Source organism: Centroberyx affinis, unplaced genomic scaffold (assembly GCF_046629955.1).
Source record: "Centroberyx affinis isolate AG114_WGS23_722 - 3 ecotype Tasmania unplaced genomic scaffold, CSIRO-AGI_Caff_v1 ptg000012l_1, whole genome shotgun sequence".
Classification (NCBI taxonomy): domain Eukaryota; kingdom Metazoa; phylum Chordata; class Actinopteri; order Beryciformes; family Berycidae; genus Centroberyx; species Centroberyx affinis.
In genome coordinates, this window is record NW_027278728.1 from 139,762 (window position 1) to 161,365 (window position 21,604).

The 21,604-nt window shown below is 40.7% G+C and overlaps 1 protein-coding gene across 1 annotated transcript; it reads right to left on the reverse strand.

The window, feature by feature from the left end:
* Window positions 1-253: 253 nt before the first annotated feature.
* kiaa0319 (KIAA0319 ortholog) lies at window positions 254-20,562 on the reverse strand. Its single transcript, XM_071534863.1, has 18 exons — window positions 20,478-20,562; window positions 17,765-18,501; window positions 16,263-16,443; window positions 16,013-16,111; window positions 13,499-13,576; window positions 12,938-13,078; window positions 11,624-11,750; window positions 9,115-9,305; window positions 8,320-8,461; window positions 7,421-7,569; window positions 6,563-6,714; window positions 5,418-5,556; window positions 4,399-4,558; window positions 3,032-3,168; window positions 2,040-2,162; window positions 1,521-1,611; window positions 989-1,080; window positions 254-411 (listed from the first exon to the last, which is right to left on the reverse strand). The coding sequence occupies exons 1-18, from the start codon at window positions 20,560-20,562 to the stop codon at window positions 254-256; spliced, it is 2,982 nt and encodes a 993-aa protein (XP_071390964.1).
* Window positions 20,563-21,604: the final 1,042 nt, after the last annotated feature.

Consider the following 21,604-nt stretch of genomic DNA (forward strand, 5'->3'; position numbering starts at 1 on the left):
TGAGGAGAGAAATCCCAAAGTGTCTCCTGAAAAGCAGTGAGCGAGCGCTCCGTCCTCCAAGAAGACATTTAGTTTACTGACCTCACCACACAGGATTTCTGGGTAATGAAGTACTTCAAACTTTCAAAAGTTCAGTTATCTCTCGCTGCCACTAGGACCCGCCAAAGTGCAAAGTTGCCTAGTGCAGCTTTAACTCCCTGCAGCTGGTCTCTCCACAGTCCTTCCCACCCTCCTCCCTCCTCCCTCCTCCCTGTCACCCGAAGGCGTTTCCGTTGCGGGCGGCCTGGGCGTTGGCCCGGTTCCGGCTGCGGACGGGCCGGTCCCGGCTGAAGATGGTGTCCTGGTCGCTGTCCAGCTCCGACTCGGACATCATCAGGCTGGAGTTGTGCTCCGTGCTGCGGTGTTTGATACCTGCAGAGAGGAAACTGTTCATCTGCACATCCTGCAGACTGGCTGGAGGTCACACATTGTCCTGCTCTTCGTTCATTCGGTATCAATTTTTAAGATAAGATAAGATAAGATAGTACTTTATTGATCCCCTTGGGGAAATTAAGTCACTTCTTAAAACCTACTTTTATGTAAAGGCCTTCTCTAAGTGTTTATTTGAACTTATTTTAATTAATTTTATTTATTTTTATTATTTTTCATTTCATTGTATTCCTTCTTTCAGATGGTGTTCTTTATCTTACATGATGTTTTATTCACTTTTTGAACTCTATTTGTCTTGTTGTAAAGCACTTTGTAACTCGGTTTTAAAAAGTGCTATATAAATAAAGTTTATTCTTATTATTATATATTTATACTATTTAATTCTAGTGTGTTGGTTGTGTTATTTGATACGACTCTGTTTGCTCTATTCTTATTTATTTATATTCTGTTTCTCTGTGTATTCTACACGACCCACTTTTCCCCACAGAGACCAAAAAAGTTGCATCTAATCAAATTTAACTTTCAAGCACAGTCCAGAGTTTTGGCTCATGTGACTCACTGTATTTGGGCCTGAGCTCCACTCGCTCCTGGTCATCCATGTTGTCCAGGATGGTGTATTTGGTTTTCTTCCTCACCTTGGTCCGTCTCCTCCTGAACAGGCAACACAGCGTTCACGTGCACATTAACACTCTGCTGTTATTTGGGATAGCCAAGTATTTTGTTTTTGAGTTACACACATGTAACAGTAACCAGCTTTTACTTTGATAACAGCAGTAAATCTGATTAGATATGTCTTTACCAACTTCACACATCTGGCCCAAAAAAGACAGAAAAGAAAATATATCCACTGTAAATAACTTTCTTTAAATGAAATATGAACTGTCAGCTCTGTACATGTAAACACACTCATTGAAACATAACGCAAGAAAACAAAATATCAAAAATTCCTCATCCTGTTTACTGGATGACTGTTTAGCAGCAGTAAATGTAAGAAAAGTCCTGCTTGTTTATCAGTACAGTTACAACACTAGTAATTTATGAAAAGTCCTGCTTGTCTGGGATCAGTTTAGCAGCAGTAAATGAGCGTTCACCTCTTGCAGCAACAGATGAGCGTCCAGCTGACAGACAGGATGAAGACGATGAGCATGAAGCTGGACAGGATGACGTACAGCACCCTCCACTCTGAGGAGGAGGAGGAGGAGGAGGAGGAGGAGGAGAGCAGCATCATCTGATAAAACTTACGCCAACTGTCTCAAAATCACTGCTTACTATATGTAAAAGTAGAGAAACATTATGGGTCACTGTTAAAGTAACGAGTCATCTCTAGAACTTGTTTTTGAGGAGAGAATCATCTGTGCTGTTTGAAATATTGACTGAACGAGTTCAACCTGTTTGGGGATGGAAGGATATTCTAAAAAACATTTTTATTCCAGAGAGATACAAGGAGGGGGTTATGAGGGAGAAAGCCAAATTATGCAAAATGTAAAATCACAAATATTACAATATGTGGTATTTGAAGACTTGGGAATTATCAGTTTGCGTTTTCCACAGGATTCCTCTCAAAACATCAATGAATCCATTTAAGCTGTAAAAAGGAAAAAACACTTTACCACAGTTGCTCTCTCCGTCGCCAAGGAAACGGCGAATCAGGTTCTCCGTCCAGAAGGGGTCGCAGACACACTCCTTGGTGATTGGATCACACTGGCCACGCCCCGAACAGCGGAGCAAACACACTGAAGACATACAGGACGAAAACATCATGTGATGGACTAACAGGGTTTGCAGTTGTGTCAAAAATCTCCTAGCAACCACTGTCTCCTAATTGTCTCCTAGAAACCACTATCTCCTAATTGTCTCCTAGAAACCACTATCTCCTAATTGTCTCCTAGAAACCATTGTCTCCTAATTGTCTCCTAGAAACCACTGTCTCCTAATTGTCTCCTAGAAACCACTATCTCCTAATTGTCTCCTAGAAACCACTATCTCCTAATTGTCTCCTAGAAACCACTATCTCCTAATTGTCTCCTAGAAACCATTGTCTCCTAATTGTCTCCTAACATCGTCTTGGAGGACTCATTGGACAATTAGCGTATCCTGCTGGCTGTTCAATAATAACAGCTGAAAACTGTATTACAACAATCTGAGAAAGATACAGGTCATGACTGTGGATCCACACAGAAATGTTCCTGCTAAAAGTCAAAAACAGTTTTAACTTGTCTTGGTCTGCTGGATGTTGACTGACTGAGTGTTTCCCACCTGCTAACTTTGTCTGATCCTTTTCAAAGATATGTTTCTCTCCACCTGGTCCACCTTTGTTTTCTCTTGTCACCAGCACTACGCACAAGTTAATGGACTGCACCCGTATATAGTGTAATGGTTGTCAAACTTCTATACACTGATTAGTTGGATGTTGAAGGGTTTAGTACAGATGATCTGTCTGTACTTAACTGTACTAAACTCTATCTGTACTGCAACACTCTTCATCCTTAAGAAGCTTCATTATTTTTACATTTGGAAAGACATGGACACTGTTTGCCTATTTTGGCCTTGAACTGGCCTCAGTTTTCTCTTTGTCTCGTCTCGGTGGCTTGGTGTTACTCACAGACGGTGTCGACCCTCAGCACTCTGAACAGCAGGTAGTCGGTCTTCTCTCTGAGCAGCTGGTTCCTCAGAAGCCTGACCAGCCTGGATCCAGAGAGCGGCCCGTCAGGCCCGCGCACCGAGAACCGCAACACCGTGCTGCACACACACACACACACACACACACACGTTTGTATTACTATACTTCACTGACTACCTTCATTCTTCAACTCCTAACCCTAGCTCACCACTACATGCTTAACCTTACTGTTGCGTTAACCTAAACCTAGTCTGAATTCTAATCTTAACCCTAAACCCAAGTCCTAACCCTAACATAGCTCCTTAAACCAGCAAAATGTCCTCACCGTCTCTATGTACGCTGCTTCTATCTGAAAATATGAGCTGACAATGAGAACAACTGACGATGCACATTTGCATGTCTTGAATAATATGTCACCTCTATCTGTAACCAATAATGTCAGTAGCTTATAATGCATGTTTGGATGTCTGGATACATTTCTGTTCATATGTTCTTCCACCACATGAATGTGAGCAGCAAGCGATACATATGTGCAGATTCTGGACATATTTCTGTACATGTGCAGCCTCTATCTGTAAATTCTTTTTTTTTTAAACTTTGATATTTATTGAGTTTTTGTTTCTGCATAGAACCCAAAATATTGTGCATGTTGACTGCTGACTTTTTTTTACAACCAGAAAGATAGAAAAAGGAAACAGAAGCAAACAAAATAAACAAAACCAAAACAGCCATGGTTTACAAGTGTCCATTATCAAAGAAGGGCGTATACAAATCCAGTATCTTGAAATGTATATATCAGTTAGTCCATAAGCAGTTTCCACTGAGTCATAAATCATCCATTTCTTCCATTTACTAACAAAAACATTTTCTCTCACTCTAAGCCGATAGGTCATTTTCTCCATAGTATAAATCTCCATAGTATAAACTATAGAACAATGGTTAGAAAATATAAGAGATAATTTCTAACCATTGTTCTATAGTAGGAGGTTCAGTCTTATACCAATTTCTTGTTATTGCCTTCTTGCTTGTGATAATAAATAATATCTTGGTTAAATGTCTATCATTGTCAATGACTCTATCTGTAAATTCATAATGTGAATATCTTATAATGCATGTTTGCATTTCCGGATACATTTCTGTTTATATGTTCTGTCTGTATACCATGATAATGTGAACAGCCAGCGATGCACATTTACTCATCCACTGCACAACCTGATAATCTGTCAAATAACACTGTCAGTAAACCAGACAGTCAGTCAGTCAGTCAGTCAGTCAGTCAGTCAGTCAGTCAGTCAGTCAGTCAGTCGGTCAGTCAGTCAGTCGGTCAGTCAGTCGGTCAGTAGTTGTACCTGAGGTGGGAGTGTCCCTGCAGCGCTCGGAGCTGGATGTCGTTGTCCAGGACGTGCAGCAGGGCGGCCAGCTGTCGGACCACCGTGTCTCTCTGAGCCAGACTGACCTGGGACACCGACACCAGCATCTCCAGCTCCACCTCCTCCCCCCCGCCCGGCTCTGCAGGGGCACCACAGGATACTTACTAAACAACAAAACTAGGGAGGTTACGGTATGAAAGTTCACAGTACGGTACGATATCTACCAAAATACCGCGGTATACGGTATTTCACGGTATTCATTTTTCCCCCTTTTAATTAAACGTACTACGGCCCATCGAAAAAACAAACAAATAAGTATTTTGCTTTGAAGAAAAATATTGCTTTATTGAACTGAAACGTGTGTGCATGTGTGTGTCTGTGTGTATTTAACTGAAACTCTCATGCATTAGCATTGTAATATTTACATAAAAATATTTAAAGCAAGGGTCCTCCTTAATGAGATAACGTTAATGTTCTAGCACCCTGCAGTGTAACATCAGATAGTTTATTTTGCATTAAAGACAGAAAATACACACCACAATCTTGTAATCTAGTGCAGTTTAATAATGTATATTAAATTACAAAGTCCATTGTTGCAATTCAATATTGTTAGCAACTTGAAGTGTGATGTTTCATTTGTTCCCCTGGCTGTCATGAGCAGAGCTGTGGATAGGAAACCCTCCACTGTAGTGTCGTGTGGCGCTGTGCATGTGCGCATTGTGCAACATAAATTTATACTGTGGACACGGTGTTACAGGGAAAGGCTTACGGTTCAGTGACACAGTCTCAATAAAACCTGTACGGAGCTCCACAAAGCTGGTATTTATAGCAGAGCCGCTGTTTGAATCTGAGGCCGATACATAGAGACTCATGACCTGCTGTAAGGACTAATCTGGTCTGATGAGTCTCTTTCAGCCTTTCTGCTCCATCCAGACGGGTTTATATTTGAAAGAAGCTAAAGGATTCCCTCCGCCCACAGTGTCTGTTGCCCATCCTACCTGGCCGGACCTCCACGGTGGCGGTGGCGGAGCTGCTGCGCCCCTGGGCGTCCGTCACCCTCAGCTGGAACAGGTAGGTTCCCTCCACCAGGTTAGCCAGGTACAGGGAGGCCTGGGTCTCTGAGCCATACAGCACATCCTGGAAACAGTGTTTATTATCACCATGCAGATGTGCATTGTAGAACTGTATTGTTTGGGGAGTAAAAATATTCTCAATTTAATTCTGAGGGAACAAGATTTTGTGAGCAGTAAGGATTAAAGATTAAATAAAAAACGTCTTCATGAATCTATCTGCACATGTCTCTATCACATTCTCTTTGTCTCAGTATGTTCAACTGTATATTCTGTATGCTGCAAATATATGTATATATGTATATATTTTACTGTACAGAATCTAATTTAATCCAATCTAATCTAATCTAATATGATATGATCTAATCTAAACTAACCTAATCTAATGTAATGTAATGTAATGTAATGTAATGTAATCTAAAACGATCTGATCTAATCTAATGTAATGTAATGTAATCTAATTTAATCTAATCCAATCTAATCTAATGTAATCTAAACAAATTGAATCTAATCAATATAACCAAATCGAATCCAATCTAATTTTGTCTAATCCAATCTAATCTAATGTAATCTAATCTAATACAATGTAATCTAATCTGATCAAATTGAATCTGATCAAATCAAATCAAATGTAATCTAACCTAATCAAATCAAATGTAACCTCACCTAGTCTAGTCTAGTCTGATCTGATCTGATCTAGTTTGATCTAATCTAATCTAATCTACTCTAGTCTAATCTAATTTAATTTGGTCTAGTCTAGTCTAGTCTAGTCTGATGTAATCTAATCTAATCTAATCTAATCTAATCTAGTCTAGTCTAGTCTAGTCTAGTCTAGTCTAGTCTAGTCTGATCTGATCTAATCTAGTTTGATCTAATCTAATCTAATCTACTCTAGTCTAATCTAATTTAATTTGGTCTAGTCTAGTCTAGTCTAGTCTGATGTAATCTAATCTAATCTAGTCTAGTCTAGTCTAGTCTAGTCTAGTCCAGTCTGATCTGATCTGATCTGATTTTATCTAATATAATCTAGTCTAATCTAACCTAATCTGATCTAACAGGAGGTCTGGACTGACCCCGGCAGCGGGGCTCTGGCTGTCTCGGACCCAGGTGTAGTGAACCTCGGCCCGGTCGCCGTCAGTCACCGAGCCGCGGAGGACCAGGGAGTTGTTGGGCAGCGTGAGGCTGTGGCTGCCGCTGGCGTGAGCGACCGGAGGAAGACTTCTGGCTGCAGGACAGGAGACCAGACCACAGACTGAGACCACAGCCGAGTGGGACTGAAGATTTACACTGATGTCAGAGCAGCTCAAGACCAAACGGAGGAAAACCCTCAACTGTTCAAGAGTCACTGTAAAGTGCTGCGATGTTTTGTTTTTTGTTTTTAATCGAAAATAATTAAATATGATAATAATTAAATGTTCATCTTCCACCAACCAATATCGTTCTTTAACAGAAGAAAGGAAATGACTGGTTGCTCTATATTGTCAAACTGGGATCAAAAATGTGTCGGGAGCTCTTGGAAAACGGGGAAAAAAAGAGTGTTACAAACAAAAGGACAATCCAGGCACTCCAAATATAAAAATATAACCTCGAGGAAGAAAATATTTAAAAAGCCTTTATTGTAGCGGCTAAATCATTAAAAAAGCCAACATGTTTCGACCACTGTAGGTCTTCTTCAGGGCTTTAAAAAACGTTTTAAAACATTTTTGAAGTGGTTTTTAACGTGGTTATATTTTTATATTTGGAGTGTCTGGATTGTCCTTTTGTTTATAGTTCTTTAACAGTTGCACCCCACCCAACCCCCCCATCCCCCCAAAAAAACAAAACATGGATCCTCTGTGTTGTAGAGTTATTCAATGTAATTTTGGAAGTGAACATTTTCTCTTATCGGATCTGCCTGGTTAACTTCACAAAACCAAGACAGTCTCCCTCACCCTCCTGGACCCGGACGGTCAGCGAGGCGCTGTCTGTCGCTCCCTCTTGGTCGGCGACGGTCAGCCTGAAGATGTAGCGCCCCGCCCGAAGGCCTGTCGCCGTGGCTACCGCCTGGTCCGCGCCCTCCATCTTTAATCCCGGGGGACCGCTGGAAAAACACGACGGCAAAAATCACAGAGAAGCAGAGAGCTACAGTGAGGCTCTTCCCTCTGGTGCGGAGGAGTCTGGTTGGTCTAGCTACCTAACCTGACCCTAACCCTGATGACAACAGCTTTTCTACAGTAAACCAAAAAATCTATATTCCAGCGCACACCAGGATACTAGGATTGACACTAACAGATTACATTAAAAACAAAAAGGAGCGAACAACGCGTTTCGCATGTTGCTTCATCAGATTCGCTCTGTGCTTGATTGCCATCAGGTGTGTCTTTAAAAAATCAGGTGCCGATTAGAGGAGAATCCAACAGGTTCACATTCCCCAATGCAAATGCACTTCGAAAAGTCAACAATAATAGGCAATAGCAAATATAATTCTACCATACAAAATTAGATATAAATAAAACATTTCCATTTCCATAAGATAATGAGATACAATTAATGTTAGAGTACAAAATACATAGTCTGGCTATTTCATCTCTAATACTACAGAGGATCTAGAATGCATACATTTCCATAAGATAGAGTGCAAAGTAATATATCAAAAATAACAGGAAAAAAGTAGAAAATTATATATTAGATTGAAGAAAGAGGGTACTATACTATACAAAATACATTTTACCATGATACGTTACAAAAGTCCGAAGAGGTGAATACTATTACAGAGTAGATATTAAATACACCTGTCTTAATAAGGGAGGGGGGGGGGAAGGGGCTGTTTGTTTTGGGACGCCCCTCCTACCTGGCGGCGTCCCAGCGGTATCTGACGACGGCGCGGTCGTCGGTGCTGCCGCTGCCGTCGAGCGACACGCCGCTCACCGGGAGAATCAACTTCCTGTCAGGACCCACCACGGCCACCGGACCGCGGTTTGCCCCCCCGACCTCTGATATGGAGGGGGGAGGAGGGGGGGAGGAGGGAAAGGAAAGGAAAGGAAAGTTAGATTTATTTCATATATACGTAAGATATATTGCATATAATTCACATTTTTCATCATTTTGCCTTTGTCGCAGTATGTTCTAGATAGATAGATAGATAGATAGATAGATAGATAGATAGATAGATAGATAGAAAACTTTATTGATCCCAGAAGGGAAATTGACTCATCATAGCAGCCAAGACACAAAGTTGACAAAATACATTACAAAATACAACACATAAGAACACAAGAGGCTATGTTGGCTAAAAAGCAACTGACTGGATGAATAAATAAAGATATAAATATATAAATACTGCTGTTATCTATACATTTTAATACTTTTCATTCATATATTTCTACTTTTAATGTTCTAGTGTTGGAGTTGTTGGTTGTGTTTGGTTTAATGCCCTACATCTGCTCCATTCTTCTTTCTATTCTATTTTTCTCTGATGATCTAATCACTGAAATGTAATCTAAATGTAATCAACAAGTAATCTAATGACAGAAAGAAAGTAATGTAATTTCTGAAATGTAATCTAAATATAATATTCTCTTATCTTGACCAGAGCAGGTTCCATACACATAATTAAATAAAATATAGATTTTTAGTGTGTATTTACCTGACTTGGCAGCAGTGGTGGCAGAGGGGGGGGGTGGGGGCGGGGGGGTCGAGGTGAGAGGAGGGGTGACGGCGGGGTCAGAGGTCACGGTCCGGTTCTGCTGGGGGGAGGGGGGGGCGCTGACCTCAGCCTGCAGGACCTTCACTGTGGCTGTGGTGGAGTCTGACCGGCCAGCAGCACTCACTGTCAGTCTGAGAACAGAACAGAACAGAACAGAACAGAGTAGAAGAGAAGAGAATCAATCACTGTTAGTCTGAGTAGAACAGAACAGAGTAGAGTAGAGAAGAGTAGAGTAGAAGAGAATCAATCACTGTTAGTCTGAGCAGAACAGAACAGAGTAGAGTAGAAAAGAAGAGAAGAGAATCAATCACTGTTAGTCTGAGTAGAACAGAACAGAGTAGAGAAGAGTAGAGTAGAAGAGAATCAATCACTGTTAGTCTGAGCAGAACAGAACAGAGTAGAGTAGAAAAGAAGAGAAGAGAATCAATCACTGTTAGTCTGAGTAGAACAGAACAGAGTAGAGAAGAGTAGAGTAGAAGAGAATCAATCACTGTTAGTCTGAGCAGAACAGAACAGAGTAGAGTAGAAAAGAAGAGAAGAGAATCAATCACTGTTAGTCTGAGTAGAACAGAACAGAGTAGAGTAGAGAAGAGTAGAGTAGAAGAGAATCAATCACTGTTAGTCTGAGTAGAACAGAACAGAGTAGAGTAGAAAAGAAGAGAAGAGAATCAATCACTGTTAGTCTGAATAGAATAGAATACAATAGATTAGAATCAGTCAGTGTTAAGTCTGGATAGATAATAATAATAATAATATAGCCTTTATTTACAGTGCATTTATCACCACAGAGTTACAAAGCGCTTTACAAAATAAATAAAAATGTAAGTAATAAATGTATGAAACATGAACAATAATTAAAGAAGAAAAAAGTAAAATACAAATGGACTGATGCTGCTATAAGTCTTCCAGCAGGAACAGGTCTGATCTAGACTGCAGACCAGGATCAGTAATCCAAGTGTGATGAGACACAGGAAACCTCTGACAGGACGGTCACACTGCTTTGACTCTGCTGGTTAAAATCTAACAGACAGAACTGACTTCTTACACTGTAACTAGAACAGTGTCTGTCCTGGGACGACCTGACCCGCCTCAGGATAGAGGCTCTGCAGTTCTGTCACAAATCTCCACTGGAGGAACACTGTAGAACTGTGTGTTAGTTAATAAAGTGTAAATCTGTAGCAAGCAGCTAGAAGCAGAGAGCAGCTGAGTCAGCTTGTTGTGGTGTGGCTGTAGATCCATTCAGTAACGTTCTCAGTAAAAGTGAATAGTGTGATAAGGTGGATTTGTTTCCAAATGTAGGTTACTGTGACACAGTAAACTGTCTTGTCTTTAGCCCTAGTCTCTACTCCAAAACATGAAGAGTTGTACCTTGAGAAGAGTCAGCTCAGTTAACCTGAACAAACTGTTAGCTAGCTAACTAGCCAGCAAACACACTGATGTTAATGTGAACATGCTAACGCTAGCTGCTACTAGCTACGTTAGCTAGTGTGCTAATCAGATGTGTTAACAACAAGACAGTGATGGTTAGCTGACCAGATACTATGGTTAGCTAGCTAACAAGCTGACATGATCTAAACACTAAATCAATCAGATGGATCCGTGATGAAATGATCAGTTCAGTCAGAAACAGACAGAAATTAACCGTCTGTACAATTCTGTTGAGTTGCACATTAACAAACGCAATCAGCTGCTCATATAGCCATTGTTTCCAAACAGCTGAGGACCTCCAATATGTCCGCTGGAGTTTGTGTTGCATCATGTGAAAGCTCTCTATAAAAAGACAGAAAGACAGGCAGAGGCAGAAAACAGAAGGGAAGACCTAGATACCCAGACAGAGGGTCAAAAACTTGTTGGCAGGTGACCTCATGTTGAAGGTTAAAAATGCCAAAACAGCAACAATACCCAGCAAACACGCCCACATTGTCCCAGTGTGGCCCGGGCGGGAAAAACATCCTGTCGTTCAGTCAAGCAGCTCACACTGGACCCAGCAGGATTGGCACATGGATGTGGGTTTGACCCAGCGCAGGCTAGCTGCCCCAAATGTTTGTGGAAGCTCTTAATGCCCAGCCAAACCCCATGTGCCCTTTTTGAGCCTTTACTAAATCAGAAGCACCTGACTCATCCTGATCTTGAAGAAAAAACCTGCTTTAAAAAGGTTTGGAATTTTTAGATTTTGCTTTCTCACCTCTGGCTCAGACTTCTAGCTAGCTATTAATGTGCTAACGCTGCCTTTTTTGTTAGGAATTATACATAAAGTATAATATCAATAATATCAATATCGATCAATGCTGGTCAATGTCAGCTATTGAGCCTCTGTAATGGATGGGATTTAAAATGTAGTTAAGTACAATACTGCTACTCAATTACAGTAACGTGGGTAAATGTAATTAGTTACTTCCACCCTTGACAATGGGTAATGTAACTAGGCCATAGCAGGTGAGTACTGTACCTGAAGGTGTATTCTCCGGTGCTCAGGTCGGTCAGGTTCAGGATCCAGCGGTCAGTCGAGTCTCTCAGGTTCAGCGGCGGTCCGCTCAGCTGCTCCCAGCCGACTGAAGCCCCGGCAGCTCTGCTCTCTGCAGGGAAACACAGTGCAGTCACACTTTTCACAGATTTACACTCCACAAAAACGGTTCTGTAGGTTCGTCCCATAGAGAGCGTAAGTCCCTCCTCTTCCGGTGGACCACCATGGGACCTTATTTTGGAAAAATATGTCCGGTAGTCAATGGCGAGAGACAAATAATTGTTTGATCCCATTTGAATTGTGCCATGAATTACACATATGATGTTTTGTCAATTTAAAAGATAATTTTGCAAGTCAAGAAAGTCGCAGTTTGTCGTAAAACTGTTGAAGTATAAGAAATTAGAAAGACTACACACCCAAAAGTGGTGTAAGTGACATCATAACTTTCTCTCTCCACAAGCTGCCCAGAGCCTGAAGCTCAGTCCCTCTCAGACAGCAGGAGTATTATACACAACCTGGAAGGTGGACAGTAAGAACAGATTTAAACAGCTTTAGGATAGTTTTAGCACAGTGGGGGCTAACGTTAACGCCATGCTGTGTGTTTCCTATGTTTCCTTCCATGTTGGTGTCGGTGAGACAGAGATGTAGTTCACTGAGCCTGAAACACTAAACTAAACGTTACTTTACTGTTTTACCACAAACTGACACTTTCTTGACTTGCAAAATTATCTTTTAAATTGACAAAACATCATATGTGTAATTCATGGCACAATTCAAATGGGATCAAACAATTATTTGTCTCTCGCCATTGACTACCGGACATATTTTTTCCGAAATAAGGTCCCATGGGGGACAGAGGAAGGGGAGAGACTTAGGCTCTCTATAGTAGAACCTTCTTGGTGACTTCAAGAACCCTTTTACAATGTGGAAATGTCCAAAACCAGCAGTATTAAAACAACTTTTTACACTGGGGTCTTTATTCTGATTTACCAGTTGTGTTTTCTTTGAGTCTTTATGGTTCTATATAGACCCACTAACCCAACAAAGAACCCATGAAGAACCCGGCTTCTTCTGTGTACCACACTCTTACTTAATTTATGTGTTTTGTTGCTTTGTGAGGTTTTTCTGTCACCCAAACAGTATTTCTTTTCTTTTCTCTTTTTCTATCATTTTTTATCATTTGCACAAATAAACTAAAACCTAACCATTTTAGTATTTCATCTGACTCTCTCATTCAGAATGAGGTCAACAGTAGAAAGAGCTTCTACTGATCCGTATTGAGACAGATTCCTGGTGCACCTCTGGGTGTCGAGGCTCGGCTGCGATACGTACGGCTGGCGTTGATGAGCGCCTGGCGGCCCGGGGGGGTCACGACCTGGACCGCCGGAAACAACACCGCCTGGGGGGGGCGGGGGGGCAAGGAGGGCAGCGAGCTCACTGCTGGGGGAGAGGAGAGAGAGAGAGAGAAGATTAAAAAAGAAAGAGGAAACAAGGAAGCGAAAGGAAAGGAAAACAGGAGAGTAAAGGAAAGAAAAGCAACAGAACAGAAGCAAAGAAAGGATTAGAAGGCAGAAAACAAAATAGAAACACAAAAGAATGACAAAAAGAAATGAGAAAAGAGGAAAAATAGAAAAAAGAAAGAAGAGAAAAAGAACACAAGAAAAGAAAGGAACAGAAAAAAATGAAACAGAACAGAATAAATCAGGATAAAAGAAAAAGAGAAGAAAGTATGAGGAAAGGAAAAAAACAGAAGAAAAATAGAAAAAGAAAACAAAAGAAATGAGAAAATAAGGGGGAAAAAAAAGAAAAGACAAACAGGTGAAACAGACCAGGCTCGGGTCCAGCTGAAGCTCACCGTACCTTCCTTCACTGTGATGTTGACCGCTCCTTCTCCATATGAACCTTGTCCCGACACAGACAGCAGCACCAGGTGACGGCCTGCAGACAGCTGGAGGGACACAAACTCACATTTAGATGGTTTCACCTAGAGAAAAACTATTAAATTCACTGGTGAAATCATAGTTATTATATTTAGGGCTGCAACTAACAAATATTTTCATTATTTATTTATTTATTCTCTCTTCTTTCTTTTTTTTCTCTTTTTTTCTTTCTATACTCAAGATATTTGCCTTGAAATGGTCTTAGAGTAGACTTAAGTGGGCCACCTAATTGTTTAATATGCAGATAAAACCCTAGCATTCATGCTAGGTTAGAGAGAACTTCACACCAAACTCCATTCAAAAATCTGGCAATTCTATGGTGCCTTGCTTATCAGCAAAACTATATAACTGTTAGAACATGTCTCCACACATTCTACAAAATCATTAGCCAACACTCTTCAATTCGGCATACTCTAAATACACCAAGCAGCACACTTTTAAAAAAAATTAAAAGTTTTAGAATTGGTTCGCCTCTTATTCCTACAATCATCTTCCACCAAAATGCAGTTTGGGCTGATTTTATTGAAATTAACTGCTGCTTACTGGATCATCTCTATGCTGAATTTACCAGGAGACTCATATTTTCATTGTTGATTAATGTATTGATTATTTTTGGATTCATCAATTAATCATTTAGTCTATAAAATGTCAACAATAATGACAAATGTCCATCACAGTTCAGAGTCCAAAGTGATTCTTCAGATTTCTTCCTCAGTCTGACCAGCAGCCAAAAAACACAAATGATTAATTTAATAATGAGACGAAACAGAGAAAATCTTAACATCTGTGAAGCTGCAACCAGCAAATGTTTGGTATTTTTACTTGATAAATGACCAAAAAACGACTAATCGATTAATTGGCTAATCGTTTCAGTACTAATTATATTGTAAGGAATAATAATCCCTGATGGACTGCTTTGAGCTTTTCTACCCAAATTAACGTGTTCCCTGTCCCAGAAACATCCCAGTGTCCCATCTCACCCTGCTGAGTCTGACTGACTTGCTGTGTTCGCCCTCTATCGCCTCCCTGTGGCCGTCAGTGGAATCAACCAGGTGCCATTCATACCTGTAGGACGAGTCTGGAACAAAAGGTGAGTTTAGTAGTAGTAGTAGTAATTCATTTCGGGCCTTTTTAACAATTTTCCAAAATGTATGTACACAGAAATAAATAACAATAAGGCATTAAATGAAATTGAAAACAAAAAAAAATTGACGGAAAAGGTGTAGGCTGAAGCTTTAGCTTATTATGCCTTCCCTTTTTACATTACATTTTAAGACAAAACAAAACAGAAGCAAAAACAAAAGCAAAAACATAAACAAAAACAAAAAGTTCCAAACGTTTCATACACAATAATGATCATACCTCAGTTTTATATTTATTTACCACCTTATTTTTAAACAGTTTTTTTTAATTTGCAAATTCCTTTGACAGATATACATCTATTTTTTATATTTGTCCTTACCCTTGTTTTTTTAAACATACCTATTCCCATAAATTCATACTGGCTCTCTCTAATTTCAAACAACCTCTGAATACAGTTAGGAAGTAAATTATTTTGTGCTTTGTACATTATCTGTACAGTTTTAAGATCAACTAGATCAGTGGTTCTCAACGTGGGGTCCGGGGACCACCAGGGGTCCTTGAGGGTGTTTCAGCGGGTCCCCAGCAAATTGATGAATTGTTAAACATCACCATTATTTAATTTACAATACGTTACCGCAATTAGAGAATGTAGAAGAATGACTATTTTCATATTTTCACTGTTGTCTCTCTATATAATACAGATAGTCATGGAATTCTGGACAAAATCATATCTAACAATAAAAATATTCTCAGATTTGGGTCCAAGAGACAAAATCTCATCAAATGGGGGTCCGTGGCCCCAATGTGAACTAAAATGTTAAAGCATGTAAGTTAGTAAAAACTGTGTTGGTTGGTTCATGGTTTGTTTAAAGCAGCAATGTGTATTATTTTTAACATCAGTATTTCATTGTCACATTAATATTGCTACCTTGGTCTAATGACTGTAAACCAATGAGAGCATGTTGGAGATGATGCTCTCACTACACATCTAACATGCAGCACTTTTAATTCACTTGTTTAAAAAAAATAGTTTGTTTTAATCTCTTTGGAGTACCAGATGGGTGGGGTTTACTGCATCAGGAGCATTCAGATAGTGGCAGCTCAGTTGTCAGTCATTGAAAAGTCTAGAAAATTGTAGACTTGACTTTCATCTTGACTTGTCAAAACTTTATCTGTGTATTGTCCTACACTGTAAACCCCGCCCACTTGGTGCTGCAAGTAGATTAAAACAAATGCTAAGAATCTGCAAATACTTTTTGAACCAGGCCTTGTGTGTGTGTGTGTGTGTGTGTGTGTGTGTGTGTGTGTGTGTGTGTGTGTGTGTGTGTGTGTGTGTGTGTGTGTTCAGTACCAGTTTGGGGTTCAGGATGGACTGAAGCTTCAAGTTCAACCGTATCCATGGGCAACGTCAGCTCTACAGGGTCTCCCAAGGACACCACCAGGGATCGGACTGCAGGTGGAAAATGATGGATGGAAGGAAGGAAGGAAGGAAGGAAGGAAGGAAGGAAGGAAGGAAGGAAGGAAGGAAGCTAGCTCAAGAATTTGGAAAAAAAAAAGTTTAAAATGTTCTGTTATTTAACTATATTATATTCTTAGCTGACCTGGCTGTGTGGGCGTGGCACCGGGGGGGCGGAGCTTGGTGCTGGCCGTGGCGCCGGGGGGGCGGGGCGTGGCAGGGGTGGGAAGTGAAGTCCCTGTATGGTTTTGTTGGGTGGAGTCAGTCGTGGGTTTCCGTGGCGACGGTGTGAGTGACGCGGAGCCGGAGCTGGTCTGCGGTTCAGTCTGGAGAAACACAACAGGATTCAATTACTGACAGAGAGAAACAGCTTTCTGTTCATCTCTCTCTAAATATTCCATTCACCTGGATCTGAACTGCATCCATTACAGTGTGTGTGTGTGTGTGTGTGTGTGTGTGTGTGTGAGAGAGAGAGAGAAAGAGAGAGAGAGAGGCACACAGAGAGAGAGAGAGAGAGAGAGAGACAGAGAGAGATGCTGAGGTAATTGTCTCTTAAGACCGAGTCATCAAATTCGTTTCACAAGATCACACACACACACACACACACACACACACACACACACACACACACACACACACACACACACACACTAATCATGTCTTCTGGGGAGTAGCAGCAGCAGATATAAACTGGAAACACTGGAAACACACAGGATGTCTGCAGGCTGTTTAACAAAATGAATTCCTGTCACATTCAAACTTTAGTTTAACTAACTAATATTCAGCAGCTTTACTTACATGTTGACTCATTATAATAAAACAATATGCTGTATGAAACTGAGGAGATTCCTTCCAAAATGAGATAAAAGTGAAACCTGCTGTTAGAAAGGAAGCAGAACACTGTCCACCTCATGCTATAGAAAGGCTTTGCAAACTCTAAATTTGTAATATTTTAATATAATGTTTATTGCATAATTTTCTTGTTGTATTGGTATATTGTATGTAAACCCCTGGTGTTGCTGTATGGGCGTCACGTCGTGAATTTGTGGAATGGTTTGGATGTGGAGTTAAAACAAAGTACAAACTTAAATCACTTCAAGAAGATTTACAAAAACATTTTTTTTAAGAGGTGTATGGATGAGGAAGGGTCGTGTTAAAGGTTTAGTTTTATTTTATTGACATCGGTTGGATATTTGGGTTGAACTAAGAATTGGGACAGCTGTTTATAAATTGTATTTAAGAGTTTATGGATGAGTAGTTGAGAAAGGGGTCGGAAAAAAATACGTGTATACTTCTTCCTACTCCTTTTCGAACATGTAATATTTAATGTGTGTTGTTTATGAGAATTTGTTTATTGAGTTTGTTATTTGTTGTATTGTTTGTTAGATTACATTTATTAGATCATTAGTTCATGAGAATTTGTTTACTGAGTTTGTTGTATAGGTTTATTGTTTATTTCATGTTATTGTTATTCTTGTTTGTTTTTATGTTTTTTTTAAATAATTTTTTTACATGTTCGAAATAAAAATGATCAATCAATCAAAAACATTTGTTACTGTACTTATTGCATTCATGCTTTTGAATATCACTGTTTTTGTTACTGTTAGTGAAGGAAAACAAAGTCCTGTCCCAAGCTCCGACACTCACTGTCTCCTCTGCAGCAGCACGGTCTTCAGTTGGACGTCCGTCTCTCTGCTGGTCTCCCCGCTGGTCTCCCCGCTGGTCTCCCCGCTGGTCTCCCCGGCTGCCGTTTCCCCCGGAGGAGAGGCTGCTCTCCGTCGGCCCCGCCTCCGCGCCCTCCTCCCTCTCCGACTGGTTGAAGCCGTCTCTTCCCTCCAAGCCCAGCCAATCGGGAAACGGCTCCGCCTCCGAGCCTTCGCCCCCTCCTCCCCCTCCTCCCCCTCCTCCTCCCCCTCTGCCCTCGCCGGCCCCGCCCCTCTCCTCCGGGCTTCCCTCCGAATACTCCGGGTCCAGTAGGCCCGGGTCGGCCCCGTCCAGCAGGGCCAGGTCCTTCAGCGCCTCCGGGTCCCCGGGGGCCTCGGAGGAGCGGGCCGGGGGCCGGCGGCGGCCGCCGTACGGCTCGCCGCGCACCAGAGACTGCAGCACCAGCGTCTGGGCCGGCCCTCGCCGCAGGAAGGCCAGGTAGGAGTCGGCGCCGGGCCGCTCCCGGGGCCGGCAGTCCTCCCTCTGCCGGCAGCTCAGGACGTAGCAGCGGCCCTCGAACAGCCAGGCCAGGTCGCAGCCCGGCAGGTCGCAGCACGCCGCCACGCACTGCGGCAGCGACGCCACGCCCGGCACCCGCAGGATCCCGCCGCTCCGCACCGCCGGAGACACCACCGCCTCCGAGAAGGTCGCCCCCTGCCAGCACTGAGCCGCCACTGCGGCTGCAACACACACATTATAATAACTTTTCTGAGAGTTTACAGACCGGCATAAAATCAAACAAGACGACACAGCGGAAACAAAACAACAGTAAATAAATAAAAGCAATGAGAACTGTAAGAACAGTTAAATAAGAAAGCAAAAATAAAATACAATTTTAGTTTATAGAGAGTTTACAGAGATGTTGATGTTTACAGAGTTTATAGAGGAATGTTTTTAAAAGGAACTTTAAAGTTGAGAGCGACTTGACTGATCTTGTGAATAATCATTCCAAAGTTTATACAGTTTATCCTCGGGCCACTTGTCTTTTTTTGTGCTTACTGACTCATGTCAGTCTGCAGGACGGCGCCTTCTAGTGGCGACGTTAGCATTCAGTAAAAATTAATTCACTTTTTTACCTTACACATAAACAAAGAGACAAAAGCTAAAACATTTCATGTATATTTTTTATATTTTATTTTAGTTTTATAAGTAGTTTTAGTTCAGTTTCAGGTTTTTCACAAAGTCTAGTTGGTATTTTTATTTCAGTTTATGACAGTTTATGTTTTTTAAGTTTTCATCTTAGCTTTAGCTTTAGTTTATGGTAATGACCCTGGTCCTGTCACAGTGTCTTTTTAGTGCGCATAAATGACAAAAACTAAAACCTTTCACAGTACTCTGCAAAACTCTTGGGCACCCTAGATTTTTTTAATATAAATTTTGTCTTAAATGTTTTTTAGATGCTGCATTAGTGTGTCAGTAGACTGCTCTTTATAGTAACATTTTTGATATTTAGAAAATTTTCATTTCATTATTTTTGAAAGCATCTTCGCTTTATGGATTTTACAAAAGGAAATAGGTGGGTAATTGTTTACCTTTTTCATTTTTTTCATCTTTTTCATTTATTTATCATGTTTTAATATGTTCAGTTGTTTAAAATGTTCCTGTTTGTTATTTTTTTAATAAATTCTTTATATTTAATTTGTTTGGATGGATTGACATTTATTATCAGAAAAGTAAAAAGAATCCTTTAGCCATTATTTTGTTGTCTATCAGATGTATATATGTAGTCGTTCAATAGCCGTCTAATTGATGGTTAGGCTGTACCTGGGCTATGGTTAGACGTCTACTAAACTTTCACTGACAGCCCAAATGTCGCCGTGTTTTAGCCTGGACATCAGGTGTATCTTTTAAACGCAAAATTGCTTGCTGGGTCATGTTGACGCCGAGCGCGGCTGTTTCTACTGTGTTTATCTTTCTATTAAAAAAACTCTATTCTGTCCTGCCTGTGAAAACAGCATCGAGTGGCAATCTGAGAGATTCATGTTTTGTTTCTATGTAGTCTCCATCTTTGTCCCTCATCACTGTGGTGTTTCTGCTCTGCTCTTCCCACAGATCACCTGTCAATCAAACAGTGTGGGGGCGGAGCTTGGATTTGCTGTTGCTGCAGTTTGAGTTTCTCTTTTCTTCGTCTGTTCAGCCATGGTGGCTATCGCTCCTCACGCTAACTACCCAGTTCTTCTTCTTCTTCTGTTTATTCCAAACCGAGAAACGTAAAACACATCACTTCCTGTGCAGCAGAGGATTTTTCCCAGGAAAGAGCTGCCAGACACCGGCTGATTAGAACAGACAGTGGAGAAGATTTATCAACTGGATATAGGCTGGATCACTGTTGGGTTAGAGCAGGCAGACAGATATGTATTTATATGAAAATGTTGGTGATTATTACTTTAACATCACACTGAGCTTGGGCCGATATTTGATATGATCGCATATCGTGATTATTGGGATATTTCCAGCGATATCGACTACCCACCCCCCACCCCAACCCCCCAACCCCCCAACCCCCCTCGCGTGCGATACTATCATATATCGCAATATTTTGCCAGACCAAGAATATCACTCTGTTTCACAACACATACACACACAGGCATGCCAGCATCTCACAGGTGAAACCGGAATGACGTTTATGTGCATTTGGAATAGAAGAGAGTCTGACCTTCCACAGCCTGCAGGAGCAGACAGAGCAGAGGAAGAGGAAGAGGAAGAGGAAGAGGAGGAGGAGGAGGAGTTTTCTCCCTCATGGCGGCTCCTCAGCCTGGAACAGAGGAAACAGGTCAGAGCTTCACTGAGTGACATGAAGACAGGAAGAGACGATTCCTACTGGTACTGTTTCTATCAAACCTGGAGTTTAAAGAGTAACTACTCAACATCAGCCATCTGCTGTTCACCACCTGGCACCAAAGACCAGCCAATAGCAGATGTCAATTTCAGTAGCATGTTTTTTACCTTTAGATGTCTTACTTTTTGCCCCTTTAAAGGATAAGGCTGGTGTTTATTAATGCATTTCTTACCGTCAACAAATCGTATGAAAATAACAAAATCAGCAATGATTTTGTTTTGCCAACAAGTCTCGTCCATGTAGCCCATGAAGCCATGTCCCAGCAGCCATAGAACTCCATTGTATTAAAAAAAATGATTCTGTCTGTCCAAATATTTTTTTGGTATATTATTTTATTTATTCTTTATTCAAATTTCTAGACTTTGAATAATAGTAATAATAATATTATTATTAATAGTCTATAAATGTGATATTCAATCTCGTGGAAAATATTGTGATATTCACTAACTATATTCAGTATTATTGAATATCAGTCCAGGCCTACTAACCAGTCTGGACTGGACCAGTTAAAAGACATGTAGAAGAGCAAATCAAATTTCGAGTTCAACAGGATAGATGCAGATGAAACCCATCCACACTGCCCCAACCAGTGATGTGCTGGGAAATAAAACTGTGAATTGTATGAATATAAAATAGTAATAGGAAGCAGCATAGAAAAATTACATATAAACAATAATATAGCAAAATAGTTTTCAATGTAACACAACCAATGATTTCGACACTGGAATTTGTTGAATGTAAGAATGAAAAGTATAAAAAAAAATGAACTAGGCTACCGCATTATGAAGGAGAGAAAAATACTAGCAGACAAAGAACAAATGAATACAAATGTGTATGATGTGACAATATACCAAGAAAATAAATATATAAGTGAAAAATAGAATAATATCAAGATAGATGCAATAGATAACAAAGTAGAGGATCATCATACGGCAAATAACCAC